Raw genomic sequence first — 26489 nt, 5'->3', positions numbered from 1 at the left:
CCGCTGCGTTGGTGTCAAATGGGACTTCTTTAAATTGAGGGAGAAGCCCAGCCTGTGAAGGGAGTGGCAGGTGACGGACAGATGATCCAGGTCTTGCTCGGGAGAGCACCCCCTGATCAACCAATCGTCCAGGTAGGGGTAGACGTGAATCCCCCTTTCCTGAGATGCGCTGCCACCACCACCATGAGCTTGGTGAAAACCCTCGGGGCGGAGGTCAATCCGAACGGCAGGACCCGAAACTGAAAGTGCGAGTCGCCAACCGCGAACCTCAGGTACTTCTTGTGCTTGGGATGGATCGGCACATGGAAGTAAGCATCCTTGAGGTTGAGAGACACCAACCAGTCCTGAAGTTGAAGGGCCTGGAGGACTTGAGAAACAGTCACCATCTTGAACTTGTCCTTCCTGAGGAGTTTGTTCAAACCGCGCAAGTCCATGATGGGTCTCAATCCCCCGTCTTTCTTCGAAATCAAAAAATAAGGGGAATACCATCCCTTGTTCCTCTCGGCTACAGGCACCAGTTCTATGGCGCCTTTCTCCAGCAGGGCTTGAATTTCCTGCGCAAGGAGCGGATCAGGACACTTCAAAGAGGTTCCTTGGTGGATTGTCGTGAGGCCTCTGCCGAAAAGGAAGACAGTAGCCGTGGGTTATGATCTCCAGAACCCACACATCCGAAGTAATGGCTTGCCACTCTACTAGATGCTGCGCCAGCCTTCCCCCAAGCGGCGAACCAGGGGACCTGGCCTCATGACTGAGTGGTAGCGGCTGCGGCATTGCCTGAGGGCAAAGAGGCAACTGCCCAAGCGGCCTTGGCACCTCGAGTACCTTTGTTTCCACCTCTGGCACTCTTACGATGGCCTCTGACTGCTAGCTCCCCTCGCTTTACTGAAGGACGAGTAATAGCGAAAGGAACCTCCCCTCCATTGCTGTCCCCTAGGACGAAAAGGCGGAGGTTGGCGAACTGCAGCGCCCAACGACTTCGCTGCAGCTTTGGAGGACTGCAACCTCTCAAGGCTCTTGTCAGCCTTGCTGCCAAAAAGATGTTCACCGTCAAAAGGCATGTTGAGGAGCCGGGACTGCACATCAGGAGCGAACCCAGACTTCCGCAACCACGCAAACCTGCGCATCACGGTGCTCGCCGCCATGGACCGGCTGACACAATCCGCCAAGTCCAAACCCGACTGAACGGCCTCACACATAGCATCCTTGCCATCCTGAACCATAGCAAGGAAACCATCCCGTTCGTCCCCTTCGGGAATATGATCAGCCGCTAATGCAACACAGTTCCACAGTGTGTGTGTGAAACGAGACAAGGCACATATGGAGTTGGCCGCCTGAAGCGCCATACCCCCCAAAGAAAACACTTTCTTCGCCCAGCCGTCAAAACATTTGTCGTCCCTATCCGGAAGGATGGTAGGATAAGACGCCTGCTTTGCCGGGGCCGTAGCTGCCTGCACCACCAAACTCTCCGGGGTGGGTTGCCTAGACAAGTAGCAGGGGTCGCTACTGGCTGGACGGTATTTTCGCGACAAAGACTTGCCCACTGCCGGGAGACTCTCCGGAGCAGTCCAAGCCGCCGCCACCCTTCTCTGCAGAGCCATATGAAAAGGCAAAACCGGGTCAGTGGGTGGACCGAGATCAAGGATGTCCGTGAGATCATCCTGAACGAACTCCCCTGGGGGAGCTGACCAACCCAAGTACTCGGTAACCCGAGACATAAGGCGCCGATATGAAGAATCGGCATGAGAGCCGGGCTCCGGCCTACAAAATTCCACCTCCGGAGAGGTGTCCAATCCACTGGCAGCATGCAGCGACTGCCGCAGGTCATCAAACTGGCTATGGCCCGAGATAAGGTCATCTGGAACCGTAACCAGAACCAGGCCGCCATCAGAGCCTTCATCACCCTCTGAAATGTACTCCAGGCGGGGAGAGGAAGACCTCTGTGGACCAAAGCAGTGCCGGACCTTATCCATAGCCTTTCTAGGGGCAAACCCCGTGCCACGGGGCCCCTCAGACACCACTGCCTCGAAAGGCGTCGAGAGCGCCGAACGAGTCGGCGCCGGTGTCGACAGAAAAGGGGTCGAGGGCGCCGAACGAGTCAGCGTCGACAGAAAAGGCGTCGTCGACACAGTCCTCAAAGCCGGAGCTCCGAGCGTGTCTCTCGACAACCTAGGCGTTGACGACCCCCTCGGAGGCGGAGCCTCGAGAGAAATCGTCGACGACCTCTGCGCCACAGGTGTCGACGTCTTCTTCGAAGACGGCACTGGATCACACGGTCTCAAGCGCGTCAAGGACCGGGACCTGGTACGGGCATGGCGAGAACGGCTACCCTTGTTCGAGCGGGACCTCTCCCGCGAGCCGTGCCGACCACTCGAGCCCGAAGGCGTACGAGCGGTGTCTCTTGACCGGTGCCGACCAACCCCACTCGGAGGCGCGGACGGACCGGTGCCCTGCGATTCCAGAATCGCTAGCATCTGCTTCCCGAAGGAAGCCCATTCCTCCGTGTCGCTTGCATGGAGGGATAAGCGACCCGCCGACGGGCAGAGTCCTCGGAAGAGGACGGGGAAGGCGACCTATGCTGGCGCTTCCTGGAATGCCTCGAAGAGGCGGAGGAGTGGCGAGACCGACTCCTGGAAGGAGACCCACCGGACTTCCGACGATGACGCGGAGAGTCGCCCCTTGAGTCATCCGTCGAAAGCCCCGCAGACCTCGACTTCCGGGGCTTAGACACCCGGCCTACCGACAGCTTCTTCTTGCGTTCCCGCAAGGCCTTTGCAGTGAGCGACTGGCAGTCGACACAGTCGTCCGTATCGTGGGCCTCCCCGAGGCACCAGAGGCAGGCGTCGTGCGAGTCCGTGACCGGCATCTTGGACCCACAGTCCCCGCAGTTCTTGAAGCCCGGACGCGGGGTTGAAGATGAGAAAGACATCGCCACAAAGAGGTCTTCACAACAACCCGAACAGGTTCAACGAACCGAGAATAGAAAACAGCAAACTCCAACGAGTCGAGGCGTACCGAGATTCACGAAGTGAACACGTTCGCGGAAAAAACGGAACTGAGGCTATGTGTGTCGTGCGTCCTACTTATCACATCGGGTGACATTGGCCGTCGGAGGAGGTCCTCGGGGACGGCGCATCGACGCAGGACGCAGACGCCAAAGATTTTCCGAAGCAGCACAGCTGTGGACATTACCTGTCATAGATATGGAATACGTCGGAGGACCCAATCCCCTCGAAGAAGATTTTACATCTGTTCCAGGTGAGCACTTTCAAACTATTATTAGCAACTTGCAAAAAGGATGTGAAGTCTAAAAAATATCAAAAACTCAACCTCCATGGATAACCCCATAATTTAACAGCACCCAACTGTTCTTGTAATATAAAAAAGGCAAAGTATTTACAGGCTCCTATCACGGGATTGGTGAGGACTCACCCTGTGTAGTGCCGTCGGATTCTCTACTACCTTTTATTGCACTGAATGCTTTTATATGGGCCACCACTAATTAGGGCTAAAAGTACCCATTAAGTCAATAAAAAGCTGGATACTAAGCTTTCACATTTTAGCAATAACTTCTTCACACAGGGAAATGCGCTCATTTCACAGAGGAACGCGCTGCCATTATTTTGTCTGCCTGCAAACGACCTCTCGCATTCCCTTATGAGAAAACCAGCCGCCCCTGGATAGGACATTCTTGTTTTGTCTGCTATCGACACTTAAACTGACATTTCTCAATATCTAATCCAGGTTCTCAGGATGGCTTGAGTCTGGGATAGAAGTATTCTCTGCCCACTATATTTTACTTATTTTTGCGCTACTACATTACAAAGTCTTCCTCAGTCAGGGGTCAGCCGCCTGTACACAATGTGCAATATCAAGTCTTTGCTATCGTTTTTCAGACCGCCCCTTCTTCTAGAAACGCACCCGCATCATTCTTTATCTTGATGCGCGGCCGGCACAAAATGTTCAAGTCACTCCTTGTATTGTCCAGGCTGCATATGGCCAGATCGGCTACTTCCCTCTGATGCCACAGTTTGTTCTCGATACCCGCTAGACCGCCTTTCATTGCACCTTCAAGGTTATTCCTTCCGACCCGGTATCGTCAGCCCCCGTTTTGGGACGAGTGGCATTTCTTTCAATGTGACGTTCCTCCAGTGAGGCCTAGAGGGCTCCATCTGTTGGCCAGGCTGGACATATCCGCACCCTCATCACACTGCTCCACAAAAGTGCATCCAGGGGCGGAGGCATGTGGTATGGAAGCAACTTCCCTCATCTTGACATATCTTGGCTTAGCAGGCATGCATCTCCTTCACACTCTGGGTGTATGCTGGCGATGCATCTTTTTTAAAATCTTCTCAGCGTGCAGGCGCCTGTGGCATACAGCTAACCTCCCCCTTTTCATCTCAGTCATTTATATGGAATGTGTTGCAGGTATTCATTCAGAGGGTAGGCCGAATCACAGTACCAATAAGCAGCGATATGACCGGGAACTGCTGACCGTGCTGACAACACCACAGCCAACCTAAAGCTCATTGGAGAGCCTTCCCTCCCAAAGCCCTTTCTTTGCATTTGATAGCATGGCCACATGCCCCCCCCCCCTTGCTACTAACCTATTCCTTTACTCTCCTCTGAGGCCGGATTAAGCATCAGCTGTGGTCTCAGGTCCATTTTCTTTATGGCTAACTCGACTCAATGAGAGAACTGTATGCTTTGAATGAATGCTGCATATCAAATATGTATACAGTTATCTTGTCCGGTGAGTTAAACTTGCTCTTTGTCATACCTCTCACCGTAGTGATGACTTACTCCTTCTCCATATCTCCATAGTCCTTTTTCCACCAGACATGCACCCTCATTACGGCTTGTCCCCAGGATCAGAGCACTCGGTGCAGCAGAGATTAGAAAAACAAAGCTGAGGGATCTCCTGGCAGCTAAGGGTTTGTAGCTCACAGATCTGCTTGTGAGAAGTGAGGCACCAAGAAAGCGGTCTTCCAAGCAGCAAGATTGATGTTGCCGACTCCATGGATCCAAATGTTTGGTGCACAGAGCACCACATTCAGGTCTCAATATTAATGTGGGTTCTTAATCACTCAGGAGAGTTTCACGAGTCCATTAAAGTGCCTCTTCACAATGGGATTTTGCAATGAGCATCACCACAACGGAGCTATGCACCCATAGCAAAAAGATATGCCCGTTATGAATCTAGCATAACGTCAGATGTAGCCAAGGAAGCGTTGAATGACAGAACATAATCTAGGGATGCATGGAGGGGAGTAGCACGCTTCTGAAGGGACAAACAGCAGAATCGTACCCATTTACTGCAGTACTGCTGTCTGGGCTACTTGAAAGATCTTATTTTCTGCAGAAAGCCTCATGTTCCCACAAACTGTATATGTCCATACATTAAATATATGTAGGAACCAAAGTGCTCAGTGATTACAGAGGGCTTGGGGTGAAGAATTACCTGACTGAGAAGTGTTGGAGATACCAGAAGGGCAGAGGAGGGACGCTGATCATTCTAAATGATAGAAACAATACCTCATGGGCCAAAGAGTTGCAACCATAAGCATACTGCAAAGATTGCCCTAGTTTGTGGACTATATTGGCAGTCACAGGAAACAGTGTATATGTATAGAGGAACTGTCCCTCACAAAGGAGAAAGAATTCCCCAGCGAAAGGCCTCACTGGGATCCTTGTGCTGCATAAAGAGGAAATTAAGAATTCTGTGCAGTGATACAGACAAGAGGTGAGAGGCCATAGCCCTGAAGTTCTTCCTTCCGAGCTGCTGCTCCTGAGGAGCCTGTGCCATCTTGCTGAGGGAAGCCACCCTTGTGTCGAGGGACCCTGCCACATGACTGGCATACGGAAAATACTTTGTCCAATACCCCAATGCCAGGGTTGAAGTCTTATTAAGCATAGATGTTGCATGTTAAACGCCTGTATCTGAATTTGCCAAATGCAGAACGTGATCATCTAACAGTGGGCATGAGTGGAGATGCCACAGGGGAAAACACTAATGCTGAAATTACCCCTGCGGCAATGCAATGACGAATTTAAGACAATGAAGCAGTTGTCCCTCCAGAATGGAATCGAGGCAGAACCGGACATCGGGTTGGGGATGAAAGGGCAGGGGGGGCGGGGATGATGCAGAGGGAGACGGCCAATATGCAGGTGGCCCAAGGTAGAGCCCCGGCCCGAGAGAGCTGAACTTGTTTCTCATAGAATAAGAGTACTGCAGGGAATGGACAGGAAATCCACTGCAGAGTTGTCTCATGCAGAGTATAGCATGAGTTGCCATTAAGATACAATGACATGAGACCCAGAATCCCCTTGAACAAGAAGGCAGGAAGAGCCAACTCGGAACTGAAAAAAAGAGCAAAGATTGGCAATGATCAGCCTATCCCCTGGAGGACAGGCATGCACACCCAAGTGCTGCTACCATAGCAGATGAGCGACAGACATTGGGTGTTCTCCAGACAAGACTTTCCTGCAGTGACGGAAAGACAAAGTTGAGATCAGATCCAAAACTCTTCACATGGCTTGTGCTATTTGGGAAGGTGAGAGCATCTGAATGATAAGATAATCATATAAGACAGTATTCCGCTGGATAAATTACTTAATACAAAATATTCAGCCAATGTTATAAGTAATGCCCACTACATTTGTATTACATCTCATTAAAATACACACGTTTTCCCAACTACCCTTAACTATCTAATAACATTTAAAATATACCAACAAATCCTTAACATGCCATTTGAAATCCATCAATTACAACATTGTTTTTTCTTCTAAAGTTGGCATATTTAAAATATGTTTCTCATTTACTGTCACAATTTCCCCCATCCAATTATAAAAGCCTTCATAAAACAGATACAAAAAATACATTTCAGCTGCTGGGCTAGTACACTAGGGAATGCAGAGCTGTTCCTGGCCTTATTTTCAGGTTTCCATAGTGTGGAACTGCCAATCCCCTTCTGTGAGTTCTAGTGGGTGCAATATATTGGGTCCCAACTATGGTAGGCTAAGGCTAGGTGGTCTTCTGTGCTTTGCAATGGAAGCCTACCATGGGGCGGAGACCCTTGGTGGGTGACATGGGGATTCTCACCACACCACCTCTGGGCCCATCGTTCACTGATTCTGGAAGATACCCAGCTCCCAGAGTCACACTACCTTTGGTCACCAGAGCCAGTAAGGAACAAGTTACTTACCTGTAACTGTTGTTCTCCAGCATGGGTCTGGCATGGATTCACATGCTCATGAATATTCCCCGTCGTCAGGCTGGGAATCCTCGGTAAAGAAAAAACCAGTATCAGTTTCGTTTCTGATCTGTCTTTCGTAGTAATAACCAATCACTGGTCTCTGCGTCATGCTGACCACAGCCAATGACTGCCCTCTACCTAAGCACCGCCTCTGGCAGCCATCTTCAGATTTTTACCGCACGTTCATGTGTTGGGATCCTCGTGCTATTGCTCTCGAGCGTTAGTGCTATTTTTTCGCGCTTTTTACAAAAAACTTCGATTCTTTCGGTTAAAAGAGCCTCAAGCTCCACCGATCCTACATCCGATCAACGGGGACCCGTGTCGGATTCATCTGTGCCCCTCAAGGGTGAAGATTTCGTCGAGCTACACTTCGGAGGACTCCAGAAGCTTCTCAGGCCCTGTCTCGGAGATGGCCCAGGAGAAGGGAAGCTCGACGCCCGGAAAGCTGTTCAGGGTCTGCCCTGGATGCCAGCTGCAGAACGTCTTCAAGGAGGACGAACACTCTTTCTGCCTTTACTGCCTTCATGAGGACAAGACTTTGCTTTTCTTAATTATGCTGTGCAGATTACTCCGGTCCAATCCCTAATCAGATGGCATCCCACAAGGGTCCACAAAAAGTGGAGGAATGGGGAAGAGCTGTCAGAACAACAAACGGCCAGTAAAGATTGTCATTATAACTTATTCAATGCAACATGTGCCAGGGGCAACGGACTAAAAAGCCCCCCTGGAGAACACTCAATGCATTTCCTCCTTTAAGAGCCCAAGAAAAACATTTACATCATAAACACATGTGTTGAGGTGGGGGCGGGAGGGGGGAGGAGGTATTTGGTAAGAAAGTCATAGGAATATATTTTCCCTGGGAAAAAAAAATACAATTTCCAGGTGACAAAAGGTCACTAAGGGGCAAGGGTGAAAAGACCCTTTGGTATGAACAGTTTTCAACCATGGCTAATTATGTAACCATTTGTTCCAGAACAGCAGAAAAAAAAATCTGACACCAATGTTGTAGACGGTCTATGAAAACTCTCCCCAACCACGGCATTGGTTACTGGGACCACAACAGCATGAATGAGTGCATCGAAAATGGGTATTTTCAAACTTTGCATAGCAGCGGTAGCTTCTCTATCCTGCTTTGTTGGATATGGGGGACCAATCTATCTATTCTTGGGATCGCCCACATCCTGAACATAGGGGCAAGGACAATACTATACCGCTGGGCATCTATCTTTCAGGGGAAGCCACTGCTATCTGCTTTTTAGGTTCCAGAACAGTGCCTCCTATTGCTGGATGCAGACTTTCCTTTGTAAAACCCACTGCTGCAGATGTGGACCATCTTGAAAATAATTGTTTTCTTGAGGCATGAGAATGACATGCTGTCCTTTGGACGCAGGAATGAAGACCCTGTAAATCTCTCAGATGGCAAAAGCATGCTCTTACATAGTTTTGGACCAGGTAGCTGAGCTCTCCATAGCAGACTGCAGAGCACTTCTCCCCCTGTGACTGCTGCCTGAGGCCCCTCTATATAAAACCCTTCACCTTATATTGGAGTGTGATCTTGTGAGATCCAGACTTGAATGCTGTCCTTGCAGTAAAGAAAGCCCTGCTGTCAGACCGTGCAGAGGGCGAATATTTGGGTATACATCGCGTAGCGTTTAAAAGTCAGTGCACCATCATGCGCCCCATTCCTGAGGACCACCAGTTTAATTTGAAAACGGTTTTAATGATAGCCCGAATCTAAAATGTCCCCTGGTGGGGATGAAGCAGGACTTTAAAGATAACTCACCTTAAGTGTGTTGCTTGTGATTCTGTAGGTCTCCTTCTCAGAGATCTCGAGTCCCGGAGGACACGGAAGAGAAAAGCTGTTGTCCAAATACTGACCGCTCATAGCATGCTCTACCAGCCTATGAAAAAAAGAGAAAGTCAACATGGAGGGTGAATTGGAAAAAGAAGTGAAGATGTGAACCAGGCAATAGTGTGTTGGAATATAGAACAGAAACAAGAAACAGTGTGAGCCACCTGGAGGACAAATAATGAGAGAGAGCGAGAGAGCGAGAGAGCGAGAGAGGTGTGTGGGGGAGGGTGAAAAAACAGGTGTGTGTGGGTGAAAAACAGGTGTGTGGGGGGTGAACAAAACAGGTGTGTGGGGGGTGAACAAAACAGGTGTGTGGGGGGTGAACAAAACAGGTGTGTGGGGGGTGAACAAAACAGGTGTGTGGGGGGTGAACAAAACAGGTGTGTGGGGGCGTGAAAAAAAACAGGTGTGTGGGGGGTGAACAAAACAGGTGTGTGGGGGGTGAACAAAACAGGTGTGTGGGGGGTGAACAAAACAGGTGTGTGGGGGTGAACAAAACAGGTGTGTGGGGGTGAACAAAACAGGTGTGTGGGGGTGAACAAAACAGGTGTGGTGAAAAAAACAGGTGTGTGGGGGTAAAAAAAAGGTGTGTGTGGGGTAAAAAACAGGTGTGTGTGTGTGGGGTGAAAAAAAAAAAACAGGTGTGTGTGTGCATGTGTATTTTTCAATCGGCAAAGGGTTTGGGCAAAAGAGCACAAAATGCAAATCAGACGTTGGAATGTGGAGCAAATTATAGACCAGCCAGGGGACATAACCATTTTTACAAAAACTAGCCAGATGTATACGAAAATAAAAGTGGTGTGAACATTTATCTAATAGCATGTAATGAAAAAGATCAGACTGAACCGGGGCACCTGTCGGACTATTTGGTGTATGTGAAATGTCAGGAAAAAAAGCCATGTAAAAAGGGAGCAGCGGCAAGAAGCAGCCCAAGGTTTTCAGAGTGGGGAGGGGGATGAAAGTTACTCACTATAGCTACTTCTGTACTCTTAATCCATAGTCCCCTTTCCTCCATACTTCTGGATGTCCATCCTAGGGGGCCAGGACAGGAGCAGTTTGCATATACAGTCCTTCAAATTTAAAGATGGCACATCGTCTGTATTTGCATGCAGGGCAAAGGCCTCCATGCACGTTGGTTTGGCCTCCTGGCAATGTCCAGCAGTTCCTTTTCCTCCACACCAGTGGGGCTATTGACATCTTACTTGGGGCATGGGGGAATGGGCGTATGGCGGAGAGAGACTATAGAATAGAAAGCACAATAGTCAGCGTGGCTGATAAATCCTCTCCTAAGGAACATGCCCTTGGAAAGCCACAGCCATGGCCTCCGCACCAACTGAACTAGCATCAAGAACTTTAGGAGAGCCTTCTCCTGCAGCCTGATAATAGCCACCAGGCAATAGCAGAATTGGAAGCTTTCCTACCCGGTTGGCAACTGCCAAAATCACAATAAGGGCTCAATGTCTTTTCAACCATATTTACTTAGTAGTCTACCTTTAGTTCAGTCAAACTAAATGTAGTAGAGTTAAGTGTGGCTGATGAAACCATAGCTCACCCACAATAGGTTTATCATTCTTTCTAAAGGCTTTAGACCTGTTCAGATATAATTTAACCAAAACAGAAAGGTGATGACTTTTAAGGGTTGGAATGAATCAAGGGAACCCTCAAGACCATCGTTTTTCAGCCTACCATTACAGAAGCTTTCAAGATTTCAAGCTTGGTTAGACCCCAAAAGCATAGAATTTCAGAGCAGGGCGACTATCTGGAAAGCGAAGAGTACGCTCTGCCCACCATTGAGGCAGTGGAAAGCCTGTGGGCAGAACAACCTCTTGGTTGATATGAAAAGTAGAGACCATTTTGGAGAGAAAAGCAGGATGACCACATTATCCATATGAAAGACAGTTTAAGGTTCCAATACCAAACGTTAGTCCCACTAAGAAGGCAGTCTTCCAAAAACGAATTTTATGTCAGATGAGGCCATGGGTGTGAATGGTTCATGTGACAACCACGTGACTCAAGTCACCTTACTGGTGGAGGGAAGGGTTGACAAAGGGGCCGGTGCCACCACAATCCAGATAAGGCTGGAACGGAAACCCGGGCACCCTCCAACATGCCATGTACAAGAGGCAGGGGCTTGCCATATTGCCACCATAGGAGGTACTGTTCCATTACAGAAACTGATGGGGTGTTCCCAAGACCCAGTAGCCAGAGAAAAGAGGCAATAGGATGCTGGAGACTGAGGAGAAGAGGGGAGAAGCCTTCAAAGACGATGGAAGTTCTAGCAAGAGATCCAAGGGTTTGGGGAGAGCGAGTGAGAGATCCAAATAGTTGGGGAGAGAAAGTATGAGAGAGAGCTCCAGGAGGTTGGGGAGAGAGACCCCAGAGTTTGGGACTAGAGATGTCCAGGAGCAAGAGAAGAAGTAGGAGGAGAGAGCTGATGCCAATCGTAGAGGGGGGAGTTTAGGCCAACTCAGGGGGGGCATAATTATAAACATTCTTAATACCGGGATTCAAACCTGTGTTGTATGGGTTGTCTTGCTTCCAAGACAAATGTGCTGCCCCTGAGCTATCCTCCTGGCCCTTTTAGGCCAACCAAGGAAGGGTTTGAGGCCAACTGAGGCGGGAGGGGCAACCGAGGAAGGGGGGGGCTGAGGCCAACTGAGGATTGGGGGGAGGGGGGGAGTTGAGGGCAGCCAACTGAAGGGGGGGGGGGGGTTTAGACCAACTGAGAAGGTGGTGTTGGGGGAGTTGAAGCCAACCGAGGAGGGGAGAGGAATTGGGGCCAACTGAGGAGGGGGGGCTGAGATCAACCGACAGGTCAAGGGGGAGAAGGAGGGGGGTTCAGGCCAACCGAGGAGGGCAAAACAAACCAAGGAGGAGGGAGGGCAAGACAAACCAAGGAGGAGGAGGGGGCAAGACAAACCAAGGAGGAGGAGGGGGGGCAAGACAAACCAAGGAGGGGGAGGGGGCAAGACAAACCAAGGAGGAGGAGGGGGTAAAACTCAGAAGGAGGGATAGTAGAAACTAAGGAGAAAGGACAGAAGAAACTAAGGAAGTGGTGGCAAATCAGGCACTCAAGGTTTCGAAGGAAGAGGTCTTCGAGAAGAAATTGCTGAGAAGGCAAGGTGAGGAGGAAGTGGTGAAGCGTTGTAGAGGTGAAGGTGGAAAGAAGATCTGGGTAGAAGAAGAGTGAGGGAACCACATGTTTAAGTAAGGTGGGTAGAGGGATGAGCATGTAGAAGGACGGTAAGGAGGTACGCCAGGAGTCAGAGCAGCTCGAGGAAAAGACTTTGAACCCCCTTTGACGCAGGGTGAGGGGGTTCGGGAGAGGGGAGGGAGATGATCAAGGGGAAAGATGAAGGAAGGAAGTGGAGCAAGAAGGGGGAGGGGTTTCATGGCGGGGAATGAGGAGAGATTTAAGGGATGTGCGGAATGAGGACAAGGAAGGAATAGGCGTGGACAGAGAGGTAAGGAGTTCCAGTGCAGGGGGGCAAGGAGCTGAAGCGGGAGGGGGCACAAGGGGATGGAGGAACGGTGAGAAGGAAGTGGTCAGCAGACCGAAGGGAGCGGGAGGGAGAGTAGAAAGAGGAGGGAGGAGAGAAGGGGGAGCAAGACCATGGAGAGATTTAAAGACTAAGCAGAGAAAATGAAATGTAATGAAAATGAATTTAAATTCTATACTCTCCACAACAATGTTAGTACCTAATCTGCAATTGACTGAGGGCAGAAATCGTATTAAATGGTCAATACCGAATCTAAACATTCTGTCAGAAAAATAACTTTAAACCTTTTTTGCTCATGAAACGAACTCATCTCATTACCTTCAAGAAACGTACACCAATACATTAACGCTTTCCCAACAAGAAGTAGTTTTACCACCCACAGCATTCACCGAAATGCACACACATGATCCCGAAATTAGTGAGAGAAAAATGAAGATGAGACTTGAGATAAGAAATATCAAAGCCTCCTCCTTCCAAGAGCGCAAGAAAAAGGCTGCAGGCATTTGAATTTCCTACAAGAACTTTCTATTTCAACACAAATTACTCCTGATGCAAAAAGCTAATGAAACATGCTTGCTGCACTAATATCCAAGTCCAGTGCACAAATCTGGAATCTTCTTAACAAAGGAGCAGATACAGGGACTCCCTTGTTACTACTAAATGCAGCAGGTGAACTGGAATGGATAAACCATTTTTCCAACCTTTTTGCAGATCCTAATGGCACTACTATTTAACCAGAAGTCTATACCAACCTTTCAGCTACATAAAAATTTGATGTAACGGATATTCATTCACAAATTAAAAAGTGAAGCTCGTCAAGAGCTCCTGGCCCTAATGGGATATCTAACAGTAATATGAAAGCCTATCCTGATCAATGGTCTCAAATACTACTCGTTATATTCCAAACTGTGGAATACACGGGTGTTATCCTCAATTATGGAAGCAATCCATATTAATACCGATATTCAAGAAGGGTGCTCGCAATCTAACAACAAATTATAGACCCCTTGCGCTTCTGGATACCCCGGGAAAAATGTATGCAAGATTAATCTTAAGAGACCTGACTGAATAGCTAAAAGAATCAAACATGCTAGATACCTCCCAATCAGGATTTCTCAGAGTAGTGGGTACAGCTTCAATTGTACATATAGTAGCTGCCCTTAAAAAGAAAGCCATATCAAATCAACCATTATATATGGCTGTGATAGACTTCAAACAAGCATTTAATTCTGTCTCTCGCACACTTCTATGGCAGAAACTGAAATTGTCCGGTTGCACACCATATACTGTAAACTTGCTACAACAATTTTATACCAACACCTCTATTCGTGTCAAACTAAATCAACAAGGCTTATTATCTCGCCCGATAAAGACGGATCGTGGGCTAACAAAGATGCATTCTCGCAGCTACACTTTTATTTTTATATCAAAAATATTCACAAACACATAGCTTCAGTTAGAGCTTTCCCTCCTAAATTGGGTGATCAGCCTATAGCTTGGCTACTGCATGCTGATGATCTTATTTTGTTCGATCAAACCCCAATTGGTCTGCAAAGACAACTTGCTGCTCTTGAAAGATTTGGTGCAGATAATTCTACTACGAAATCAAACATTTTAATAATCCAAAACATCAAAGTAAACAATACAAATTCTGGCTTCAAAAGGCAAATCGGTACAGTAACACTTACCACCATACATGAATATAAATATTTGGGTTTAAATATCAACAATCATACATCTGAAAAACTATAAAGTTGAAATGAAGTACAAAATGCAATCATTGTGCTCACAAGCAAAAGTGATTCACCATAAATAATGGAACATTTACTTATCTCCCATTGTTGACATTTTATAAGCAAAACGTCATCACAGACTTATGGCGAGCAGTTTAAATGCCCAGAGTCTCATCCCAATTGGGATTATCTCGAGGACTTATTCTGGAAGAGTTACTGCCGGTGCCTAAAAGCTTTCCTATTGCTGTAATTCGCTATGAGCTAGGCCAGATATCCTTGAATGCTGTTGTATCATGGAACTCTATCATTTTATAGAAAATGCCTAATGAAAGACATTTAAGCTAACCATGATACCAATAATTGTGAATATCATAGAACATAAAGATAACCACCCGTTAAGCACATGGCAGAAGAGTTGCATAGAGAACATGAGAGAAGCTGACATTAATGAAATTATGCTAGTGTCTAACCCCTATTGGGGCAAAAAAAAAAAAAAAAAAAAGTTGGTATCACGACTGGGCTAAGACCGAGACTAACTGCAATCAATATAAAGTCTTTAAGCATTGCATTTTTGATCTCAAAATGTTCAACCAAATTCACAAATATCGAACAAGATTTCCCGATAAAATATATCCAAATCAAATGAATGATTTGATTTATGGCCGACAAGAACACTACTTGCTGCAAAAAAGAGATGAGAATCACGTGCACAAAAGTGCATGCGGATTTTGCAATCTTGACACTCAACCTGAAACACTAGAACATATAGTGCAATTTAGCACTATCTTCCATGAGGAAGAGTACTTTCACAAATTCCTTGGCAAATATCGCACGCCCAATGTAATGTGGATCATGATTATGAATGCGCAACAAATTGTTAAGTACTGCTACAATAGACTTTGTCCATAAAATTTAATGTGTTACTAGACGAAAGGATGTACAATATAGAGGCCCGAAACTTCAGATGTTTTTAAAGATGCAGCAAATGAAAATTCATAGCTAGAAATCATGTATGGTTGTATGTGAAGCTAATTTAAGACAATCTGCTCAGATGATTTTAGACTACCACTTGCTATGAGATATTAGATGAAGGGAACATACAGACGAAAAATATGCTTGTGAATTATAAATGCTTTCTTTTTATATCATTTATGATATTAAGATGTAAAATGAATTATATACTATTTGAAAAGATGTAATGTACAACTAAACCAAATAAAATTAAAAAAAATTAAAAAGGGAGGCAGCTGCAATTAAGGCGATGGCGCACAGTTCCCTGACGGACAATCTCTGAGAGGCTGGCTATAACCAAGTGCCAGCCTTCTATTAGTTGGGGTATCCAAACAAGGCATTTGCCAAGCTTTGGCTGCCTCAGCCAGCTCATTCTACCGAAGAGGTATTGCCTGATCTCCTGTTGCTGAAGAGGGCAGATCAGCAGCCCCATTTCCAGGAGGCTCTGGATGGTCCAGGCAGTACCTCCCCAGTTTAGGAGGTGGTGTTTGGTGTGTGGGGGAGGGGAGACGTCCTGTTGAAGGAGTATTAAAGGATTCACTGGAGCTTGCTCTTCATCCAGATGCTGAGGAGTTTACACCCTATTCTGATCTAGTACTGGCTCCATAGGCAAGGCTAGATGCATTGGAGGGAGACTGTTCGAGAGATGTCAGGAAGCAGCAGAGTTTGATCCTCATTTGCTGTCTGGTGTGTCTGGGCGCCAATCAACACTGGGTTGTGTGTGTGGCCTAGGACTCCCTCTCACACAGGCTGTCAAGGAGCACCTCTGTAGATGGATGGGATGGGATGTTTAGTGCCTCATCTGCATTACTTGCAGCAGTTTCTCAAGTGGAAAGGAAAACCAGTAAGCAGCCCCATTTTTCTTCTACAGCACCTTGGCTCTGCCCCTCCTTTGCTGGAGGATCTGAACAGTAGGGATCTTAGCTGTCCTTCAACAGTTAGCCATCACGCTACTGATGGTGATCACAATGCTTGCACTGGTGGAAACATTGAGGGTCCTATGGCACCTTGTACGGGTGGCAGCTGTAAGAGTGCAGAAGTATCAGACCGACACAAAGATGGTATCGTTGTTGCTATAGACCTTTAACAGAATAGTGTAGAAACCCGTCTCTCCCTAGTAATAAGAGGTTTTCCCTACCTCAACTAAAACTAAGGAACAAGTCAGGATGTCCAAAAACAAAAGGTGCACCATCATGTAAAATCCTAGCTTTGCCACCAACACTACAAAATAATAATACAGACGTCTTTGATCAATACAGAATGATGATCTGCTCCTTCTGGGCATTTGAGTTTCTTCAAAGTTCATAGATGGTTGCCAGGCAGGATGTTTTCCTTCCCCTGTTTCTTCAAATATTGTGGTGAAGAAGAGATACTGTACTTTTCTATCTTCACAATCTTCCAGTTATGTTTCACATGAACAACTACGTCTTAGGATATTGTAGGTATATTTAGCAAAGAAGAGGTATGGGGCTTCTCAGGCTTTGCCGTTCTCCACAAACATTTCACTGGAATTACCATGTCTCAAGATGTCCCAGCAAAGAAGAGGTATTGTACTGCTCGGTCTTTGCCATTCTCCACAGTTCATTCCCATGAGCTACTTCTCAGAACGATGTAGGTATTGTGCTTCTCTATCCTTGCCGCTCTCCACAGATGTTTCACTTGAACTACTACTCCTTTTATGGGTATGGGTCCCAGACTCTCACTGGTTTCCTGCTAGATTCTGCCCGCCTGGTATACTCACCTGCCAGGCACTATGATAATGATAATCCTTTTGGATGCCTTGTTTAGCTCGGAGGGATGGGGTCTCAGCCTCACACACGTCTTTCTCTGGTCTCCATCCACCTGGATATTAGTCTGCAAGGTACTGCGACTATGAAGTTTTCTTTGAAGGCTTGGTTTGGATTTGTGGGTGTGGATCAGAGGCTCACACCTATTTCCCCCTCCTATTCTGTCCACCTGGTATACTGGCCTGTCAGGTACTGTGACTATGAAGATGCCTATAAGCCGACATGGGTCCCCGACCGCTTTTTGGCAGTCCTCCCGTCTTTCAGGTCTACCGCCAACCGGCCTGACCTCACTGTAGAGCTTGCCGACAAGCTTCCGTTTTACGGTGGCCATGTGCTGCTTCCAGAGACTGAAGTGGTTCCTTGCTTTTGGGCTTGGTGCCCCAACTTCAGCCTTCCCGTTCAGCTGTTCGTCCAGGTGTCTGCTTCTCTCCACCGTCTGAGTACAACAGACGTGTTGGGAACATCTCTGACGGGTAAGTATCACGCTCTCAGTATATTCCATCTCCCGTCTCCTTCACTGCTGGGATTCAAATCTCCTGCTTCCTCCTGGGAGGGTCTCTCCCTCCATAAGGATCCTGCTTCTTTTTATGTTCCATTCACATTTGCTTGATGCAAATTGACTAGTGCGCTTGTACTCGTTAGAGGATTAATCCACACTGCTCTGCACTTGTTCCTCGTCCCAGTGTTAGTCATCCTTGTACTCAATGTTCTTCCTCGTCTCCGTGTTTCTTGGGGAAGTCCTACTTTATAAGAATCCATGGGAATGTGTGTGTCTTAGGTATCCTGCATGGTATAGTAGTGTAGTGTAGGAAGGCTGGAGTTGTTAAACGGAAATCATATTATGCCTCCTTTTTGATTTATATTGGCCTAAGCCTAGTTGCTCTGTGAAGAAAACCGTGTTGCAAAGTTCTGATTTTGTATCGACTTTGCTGTCATTTTAGAATCATCCGCCATTTTGATTTCTGTTTGTATGTTCTCTGTTCTGAAATGGTGGACTGTGTTTTCAACTTGCAACCAAGCCTGTCGACCTTTGAGTTCTGTTAATGTTAAACTGACCAAGAGCTGACTGTTTAGACTAGGTAATGAGGCCTTGTACTGAGTATGAACTGTTGTCCCAGCATTGCCTGTGCGCACAAGACTAATCCACGAATGCACGTCTAAGACAATGAAGTGCAAACGCCAAGCGTGGACACAAGGCGAACTCAATTGTAACATAGTTGTAAAAGATGCTTGTTGTAGGATCTGTGTAGGGGAGGACTGGCCGCGAGGCCCTCCTCACCTGCAGCCTTCTCCCCAGGTGAGGACCATGACTCGGTGGGCGTCCCCTCATGCCACCCGGGCCCAGGTGGAGGAGGGTTCACCCGCCGACGACATTGCCCACACGTATCCGTTCCCTGCATATACAAAAATTCAGTTAGGCCTAGAAGCCATCTTGTCTAGCAAAGATGGCGTGAGTTCAGCGCACTGTAGCGCGGCCCCCACCTTTGGAGGGCCTTTCATGCATCTCTGCCGCCGCAGCACCATGGCAGCTCCGCTGCGAGCGCGTTCCCATGAGAAAGTTGGGTACGAGCTAACACCAGATATTAACACTGTAACAGTCTGTTATCCACAATGTAATACTGCACCCCGTGTGACCTGGTCCGCGAGGCCAGGGCGACGCAGAAATGAATTCAAGTAGTGATATTAGTGAACTGCTCTTCTTAAACAGAATTTGCAAACTATGAATTAGCCATAAAAGTGAAATGTTTATATGACTTCACATTGTGACTGTACTAATGCTGCTAGATCACAGAGAAAGTGTCTTTAAGTCATATGTAGACACATGAACCCCTATATATCGTCTTAAGTCACCCATAGTGGCAACCGTCAATCTCTGTGGTCCATAACATAGTTCTACCTCATGTACCGTCGAATGTATATAAATACTTAAACACTGTAGTAGATATAATACCATGTAATGAAAAGGTACTCGGACCGAATGTATTAAAGAAATGTGTAACGAAATTGAAATATAGATGTGTGTTTAAATAAGATCAAAATAAGGCAAAACATTATAAAAGTTCTGCATTCAAAAGTCAGCAACGCACGAGGAAAAAACCTTTGTGAATATATGCAAGGCCATTCTCCCTCCCACCCTACGAAGCCTGCCAGACGAAGAAGCTAAGGCATGTGCCGCGCTCCCTCTCCTCCCCCAACCAAGCTGGAGCCGCTTCAGAGAGTCAGAGGCCCCGGTACCGCACCCAAGGCCACAGCCCGCCACCTGTGTTATTTACAGCGCGGTAATAAACCCACGTTTGAATCCACAGATCTACCAGCACCCTCTCGTAAATCCCACAACCCCCCTAGACCACCCTAAGAATCATGACCCCGTGCAAAGACGACCCCCAACGCTGGGACAAGACACAGAGACCCATTTATATAATAACTTCTAACGCAGCAGACAGACATGTATCATTCGGCCCAGGCCCCAGAGCCCAGCCCCTCGACCTAAAATACCGGTCAATAGGACACAGGTAAATCTCACCCCAACCGACAACCACCAGACCTCTCACGAGGTGCATTCCTCATGTGTTGCATTTATTTTATAAGATAAACTGCTGAGCGATTTATTGATGAACTTAAATGTCGTTTCTTGAATAACTGCAGTGTGCATGGCCTAGGGCAAACGAGTCAGGAAAGGTATTCATCTTTGTCACAGGCTGCCCCAGCATACCAACACCGCTCGGATGACCTCAAGCTGGCCTGCCAGGCCCAACCCAACCCACGAGGCTGACCAGTGACGTCCTCATGCCAAGACCAACCACGCTGCAGCAACACCTATAGTTAGTCGACGCCACCCAATCCCAATTCACTTGTGCCCCCTATAGTGTGTAGGTTCTGATGACGTTTTTTGTATTAGAAATACGCCTGTCTTTGCTATTGTCAGACAGAGCGCTCTCGGAGGTTGCAGAGTTCTTTGCATGCCCTACTCTTTGGATAAACTCCCACTTACGCTCACCCGCACTCTGTCTTGGCCTTATTCCCATTACGGGAGAGTCCCTTATTGTCTCTCATTGCGGGGAGGATCGTGCTGAAATTGGGGGCGCTTCCTTTCAGTGGTGACCCCGATAGCGTGATATCTCCAAATTATTTTTCCTAACTCCGTTTAACGACCCCCTTTTGGCACGAGAATCTCCGGTCAAAAAGGGAAACGCACGGTGAGCCGGCTCCGGGAAGCTACCCGCCAACGGCGACCGGTACGCTTAGAAGTGCGCACTCAAACTAGAGGGGGTACGAGATCCCCGTTGAAAAATCCCCTTTGAGTACCGCTCGCCGGAGCCGGGGTTGACTGTTGAGCAGAAAGGCCACACCGCCTGGACGGACCCAGTTTCGGAGACTATCGGTTCAAGACGGGCACGTGAGTACCGAGTGCGAGCGATCGTAAAGGGGAAGGGAGGGGAAACTGTGAACAGAAGAACGGGGACAGGTAGAGGAGGAGAATAACGGGGGTCTACTAAAGACGGGTCTTGAAAATTTCTTTATCTTTTTCTTTGCATATGGCCATTAGGAGTAAGAAGTAAATGAAGAAGTAGAAGTGACGGAAACCTAGCTCCGAAAGGGGGTGGAAGGCGGCGCCGCATAGTGCTATCTAAACTAGTACTGGGAATATATAAAGAAGTGAAAAATAAGTTATTAGTGTCTGGCAAGGGAAGACACAGAGTATATTTTAGTATTTGCTATTTCTTTCTATTCTTTTGCTCAGAGGGTAAGGGTCTGGACTAAAAGTGAGCCCGGGGTGAACTGATTAACATAAAATACCAAGACAGGGGGGAAAACAGCAGAAATAGGGATCAAAAATACTGGCACATGCAGACGGGTATCTAGTTACCCGAGTGGAACAACAGGGACAGCTGGACAGGGAGGAAAGGGAGGAAAAAAGCGAGGTGTGAGTGGGAAAGCATTGTGAGGGGTGCGCGCACCGTGTGAATAGTGAAGAAGAACGACTGACCGCGAGGGGGTGCCAGAGAGTGTGGACCATAACTAGCAGGTGGTTGATTGTGAATGAAAATTGCGCGGGATTGAACAGGGATGCGAAGACAATGAGGAATGGCGAGTAAGAAAGAATGTTAGTAGTGAATTTAACTTGCGTGATATCATTGAGAAGTCCGCTCTTGTCTGGGCCATAAAAATATACTTAGACATATCTATACGTAATCAAAAGCAAAGGAGGTTAACACGGTCAGTGCTATTGATTTAGAATATGGGGGCAGAAACTCCCTTGTCACATATTTGTACGAGCTTACCGGGATACGCTGAACGAATCAAGAAATACCACGATCAATGGGTAACAGAATTAAAAGGGGAAGGATTGCCCCAGATTTGGCCTGAGGGGGGGTCTTTTGAAAAAAGCGTTCTAGATATGGTACGAACGTGCATTCACCTCAAGTATAAGGGCAAACAGTGGCAAAACAGGAAGGAGATATTAGATCTCTGGAGACTATTTGAGGAAATACCCCCACCCAAAGCTCCGGCACCAAATATTGATCTACCTTCCACCACAGATAACCCACTGATGATTCCAAGAGAGGAAAAGGAACAGCTAAATACAGAACAACCTGTAGAGGTGATTAGTTTGTACCCGATATTACATAAACCGGCCCCCGCAGCAGGGTATAGTGATCCTACTTATGTGCCTCCCCCTACAACTACTACACCCCTAAGACCAACAGCCCCCCCACCATACGAAAGCACTAGAGAGCGTGCCCAGACAAGCACGCAGAGAGGGGACATAGAAAAGCTAACGAGCGATTTAGAATCGAGGCTCTCGATAGCAAAGGATGAACTCTCAAGAATAAAAGACATATGTGAGCGTACAGCATGCACTCCCACTCGATCAGGACGTGTATCCAGAACATCAAGTGAAAGTAGACAAATTGAGGAAGGATGGAAAAAGGGTGAAATATTGTTCAGAATTGAGGAAGAACCGACAAGAATAATACAGGTGGAAACACCAGAGGGGAGCATCGGTGATGTATCACGGCAGACAGGGATCAGAGAGGACCTGCTATGTGATGTCCGAGGCGAAATAGATGAGAGTGATAGGTTGAGTATGGCAGTAGGAGGGGAAAGCGAGGAGCTGGACGGTGCATGCTCGCTAGGAACAATAGATGACGAGTGGATGGGACGACTAAGGAATAGAGTGGGGAGGATGGCGTCATTGGGGTCAGCGACGACCAAAGTGGGTGAGGGCGCAACGTTAAAAGGAAAATTACAACTTCCACTAATACACAGAGGGGGAGGAAGACCAAACTATATACCCTGGGCCCAGATGGATAAAGCTAATTTGATGAAGTTATTGCCCCCGTTGTCCGGAGGGGCGAGCAAGTGGATATATGCATTCGAGAAACATACTGCCGGCATACCGCTGGCAGTAGGCGATGTGAAAAGCCTACTAGTATCAGCAGTAGGAGATCAAGCAGACAGAGTATGGGTTAAGGCTGGTTTCCCGGCCGTGACATTAGATTGTGACCGTCATGATGGAGCGTCTTTTAATACAGTGCGGGCACGGGTTTGGGATGCGCTGCGGGAGACGTTCCCAGATACTCCAGATTTACAGTCAGTAATGCAGTGTACAATGAATGACGGGGAGGATGCTATGGATTACATTCTCCGGGTGCAGGAGATGTGGAGAGCGGAAACGGGCACACCCTGGCACCAATCCACATCTCTATTTTATTTTATCATTAAGAGAGGGCTCCCAAAAGAGGTGCAGAAGGCACTCGATAAAATAGCGGGCGTTGAAGCAAAGGGGTGGCCAGAGATCCAAAGTATAATAGTGCACCATTGCAAAAGGATAAAAGAGAGAGAGAGGGAAGTAGCACAGAAAAGGTTGGCAGACGAGGCAAAGTTGGTACAATCAAAACTGGTGAAGGTTGCAGCAGCGGTAGCAGGGCTCCCACTCATGAGGGAGGGAGACGAAGGAGAGGAGGGGCAAATAGCAATACAAGGAAGAATAGCAGCAAATTGGGCAGGACAAGGACAACGACAGTGGACTGAGCAGGAGCAGAACGGAGGTCCAATGTGGCAAGAGTGGGCCCCACGAGGGGGTAGAGGTGGGTACAGGGGCCGAAGAGGGGGACAAGGGTATGGTGGAGTGGGAGGAAATGGATGGCAGGGTCCCAGAGGTCCACAGGGGAGCTGCTGGAACTGTGGGAGATGGGGACATTACTCGAGGGAGTGCAGAAGCAGACAAAACAACGGGTTCCAGGAGGCAGAACAGTACGGTCACCCACACCCAGGGAGCCCATACGGCCTCCCCATGGGACAGCACCAACAACAAGGGAATGCAGGGCAAGGAGGTAACGCACAACTACACGGACATCAGTACAGAACACAAAATCACCCACAGAATAATGACACTATACAATACATGCCAGGTAACACTTTCGCTACAGTAGCGAATGGAGCCCCCGCACCCGCGCCCTACAGCGGAGTATCAGTAGTTTCGGGGAACATTTTTGATCAGGGAGGGGCAATGAGACACCCCGCATAGGACAGCCCACAGAGAACACTTGCGTGTCCAGTCCTATCTACGACCCACAATGCATCAGAGGAACCATTGATAGGGGCGCAGATAGGAGACAAGCAATTCATATTCATGGTGGATTCCGGAGCGGAGAAATCATGCATTAAAGAGGGCCGGTTCCCGCTATCTAATAGGACGTTAGAGACGCAGGGGTTCTCTGGGGCTGTAATTGAAGTTCCTTACACAGAAGAATTGGATGTAACGGTGGGGGGGAAAACAGTGAAGGCACCCTTACTGTACTATGAACGCTCTCCAATTAATTTGCTGGGCAGGGATCTCTTGAGCAAACTAAACATGACCATATCATTTACAGAAAGTGGTATAGTATGTTCAACACCGGGCATATGTCCTCTACGCATAATGGCAGTAATGCAGGGTCACGCAATCATCACAGAAATTAGAGGATTACCAAAAAACGAGGAGGTGTTTATTGAGGGCATGCGAACATTGGCCCTCATAGTACCAGAACTAAAAAGAATGGATTGGAGGATCCCAGCTGAGTTCCTCTTTCGCCCCATAGTGTGCCCCGACACAGCCACTGGGGCAGTGCTATCATTGGATTTGCACGCAGTACACGTGTCAGCAAAAAGGATATGTGTAATAGGGATTGACATGGAAGGATGCGAATGGCGTACAGTACTGTGTACAAATGCAAATATCCCACTGCGAGAGCTGTCAGATGAAGAGCTCTTTTCAGACGCCGAGACAGACGGCGAAATAGTAATGGAACTAGCAATACCATGTGACATCGTGATTACGGCCAGAGAAACTCCAATTGAATTAATGGCAGTAGTTGGAGCACCACATACATTTTTTGATGATGACATGAGGTTATTACCAACTAACATATGGACGAACGGCCCCCATGATGTAGGGTTATTACATGGAGTTCAACCTGTGGTGATAAAACTGAAAGAAGGGGCAATTTTACCCCGGGTGAGACAATATCCATTGTCTCGCGAGGCAGAAGAGGGAATAAAGGAGACAATAGAGGCACTGTTAGCACAAGGAATAATAGTGCCCTCAAATTCCCCATGCAACACATGCATTTACCCGATCAAAAAGGTGAAGGGAGGTTCCTGGAGGATGATACAAGATTTACGCCCACTCAATGATGTGATTCAGAAAGAGTTCCCTCTAGTGCCGAACCCGGCCACAATACTATGCAACATCCCAAAAACAGCATCTCATTTCACAGTTATTGACTTAAAAAATGCGTTCTTTTCGATCCCCTTAGCAGAAGAGAGCAGGTACTTAACAGCATTTACACTAGGGGGGAGGAGATTTGAACACTGCAGACTACCACAAGGATATTGCGAAAGCCCAAGCATATTCAACAGGATATTACATGAGGATCTAGGGAACCTATCTGTAGAAAGTACGGTGATTCAGTACGTTGACGATTTATTGGTTTGTGCACAGAGCGAGGAAGAGTGTAGAAAGGATTCAATAACACTCCTGACATTACTGGCCAACAAGGGGTACAAGGTGGATAAGGGTAAGTTACAATACTGCCTAACAGAGGTCCTATACTTGGGACAGCTAATATCAAAGGATGGAAAACGGATCATACCAGACAGAGCAGAGGCAATTAGAGCCGTTGGAGAGCCCAAAACAGTAAAAGAGATGCAAAAATTCCTGGGCATGTGCAACTACTGCCGAGCTTGGATATTAGACTACGCAGCATATACAAGGCCCTTGTTACAGGCACTTAAAGAAGCACAACAGGAAAACAGACACATAGAATGGACAGGAGAAATGAACACATCATTTAACTCACTGAAGGAGCTAATATCAAGCGCTCCAGTTCTGGCAAACCCAGATTATGGACGCGAATTCTTCTTATTTTCACACTGCAAGGGAACACTGATGACCGCAGTGCTGACACAAAAGACATCGTTGGGTCACAAGCCACTGGCTTACTATAGCGGCACTCTGGACGCAGTAATGCAAGGACATTTCGCGTGCGAGCAATCTCTCGCTGCTGCCGCGTTCGCCATTGAAAAAAGTGCCACAATAGTAATGGGCTGTCCAGTAACACTGTTTGTGGAACACTCACTATTTGCAATATTAGAGCGATCAAAAAGCACATTAACAACACAACGCGCCACAGCATATGAGATAATATTGTCCAGTGCAAACATCCATATAGTAAGATGTAAAACTGTAAACCCAGCCACATTCATCACGGAGGCGTGCACAATAGAAGACATGCAGAACCACAACTGTGCCACATACACCGGTGACGAGGGTCAGGATCAGGTGGTTTTTGAGAATGCCCTGAACGAGGGAGAGGTGTACTTCGTGGACGGGTCGGCCTCAATTGATATGGAGACAGGAGAGAAACATGTGGGTATGGCAGTGGTACGATTAGAGGAAGGTGAATATGAGACATTAGTGCAATACCGCCTCCCATCACACTATTCAGCCCAAGCAGCAGAACTAATAGCACTAATAGAAGCATTGCATGCAGCTAAGGGGTGCGCAGTAACAATATACACAGACTCAGCATACATGACGACCACAGTACACGGAGGGCTGGCACGGTGGGGGCGGAGAGGGTTTCGACGAGCAGATGGAACACCTGTCCAACACGCAGAATTGTTAAAAGAATTGATTGAGGCACTGCAAGACCCCACGGCAGTGGCAATTGTGAAATGCCAAGCCCATACTACAAACACAGATCTTGTATCTTTGGGAAACGCGGCAGCAGACGCCGCCGCCAAAGAAGCTTCATACTTTCAGAAAGGTGAGGTAGGGGAGTACATGTTGCACCACACAGTAA

At 47.6% G+C, this 26489-nt stretch overlaps 1 protein-coding gene across 3 annotated transcripts in view; it reads right to left on the bottom strand.

Moving 5' to 3' along the window:
- The window catches only part of PCSK7 (proprotein convertase subtilisin/kexin type 7), a 434758-nt gene that overhangs the window by 5995 nt on the left and 402274 nt on the right, over window positions 1-26489 (bottom strand). For all 3 annotated transcript variants that reach the window (XM_069614474.1, XM_069614475.1, XM_069614476.1), the window contains one exon: window positions 9040-9157. In XM_069614474.1, the coding sequence (XP_069470575.1) occupies window positions 9040-9157 (118 nt within the window). The remainder of the gene's footprint in view (window positions 1-9039; window positions 9158-26489) is intronic.

Source organism: Ambystoma mexicanum, chromosome 9 (genome assembly GCF_040938575.1).
Source record: "Ambystoma mexicanum isolate Mex_15411 chromosome 9, UKY_AmexF1_1, whole genome shotgun sequence".
NCBI lineage: Eukaryota > Metazoa > Chordata > Amphibia > Caudata > Ambystomatidae > Ambystoma > Ambystoma mexicanum.
The sequence above is the reverse complement of the archived record's forward strand: the minus strand, read 5'-3'. Positions and strand labels throughout refer to the sequence as shown.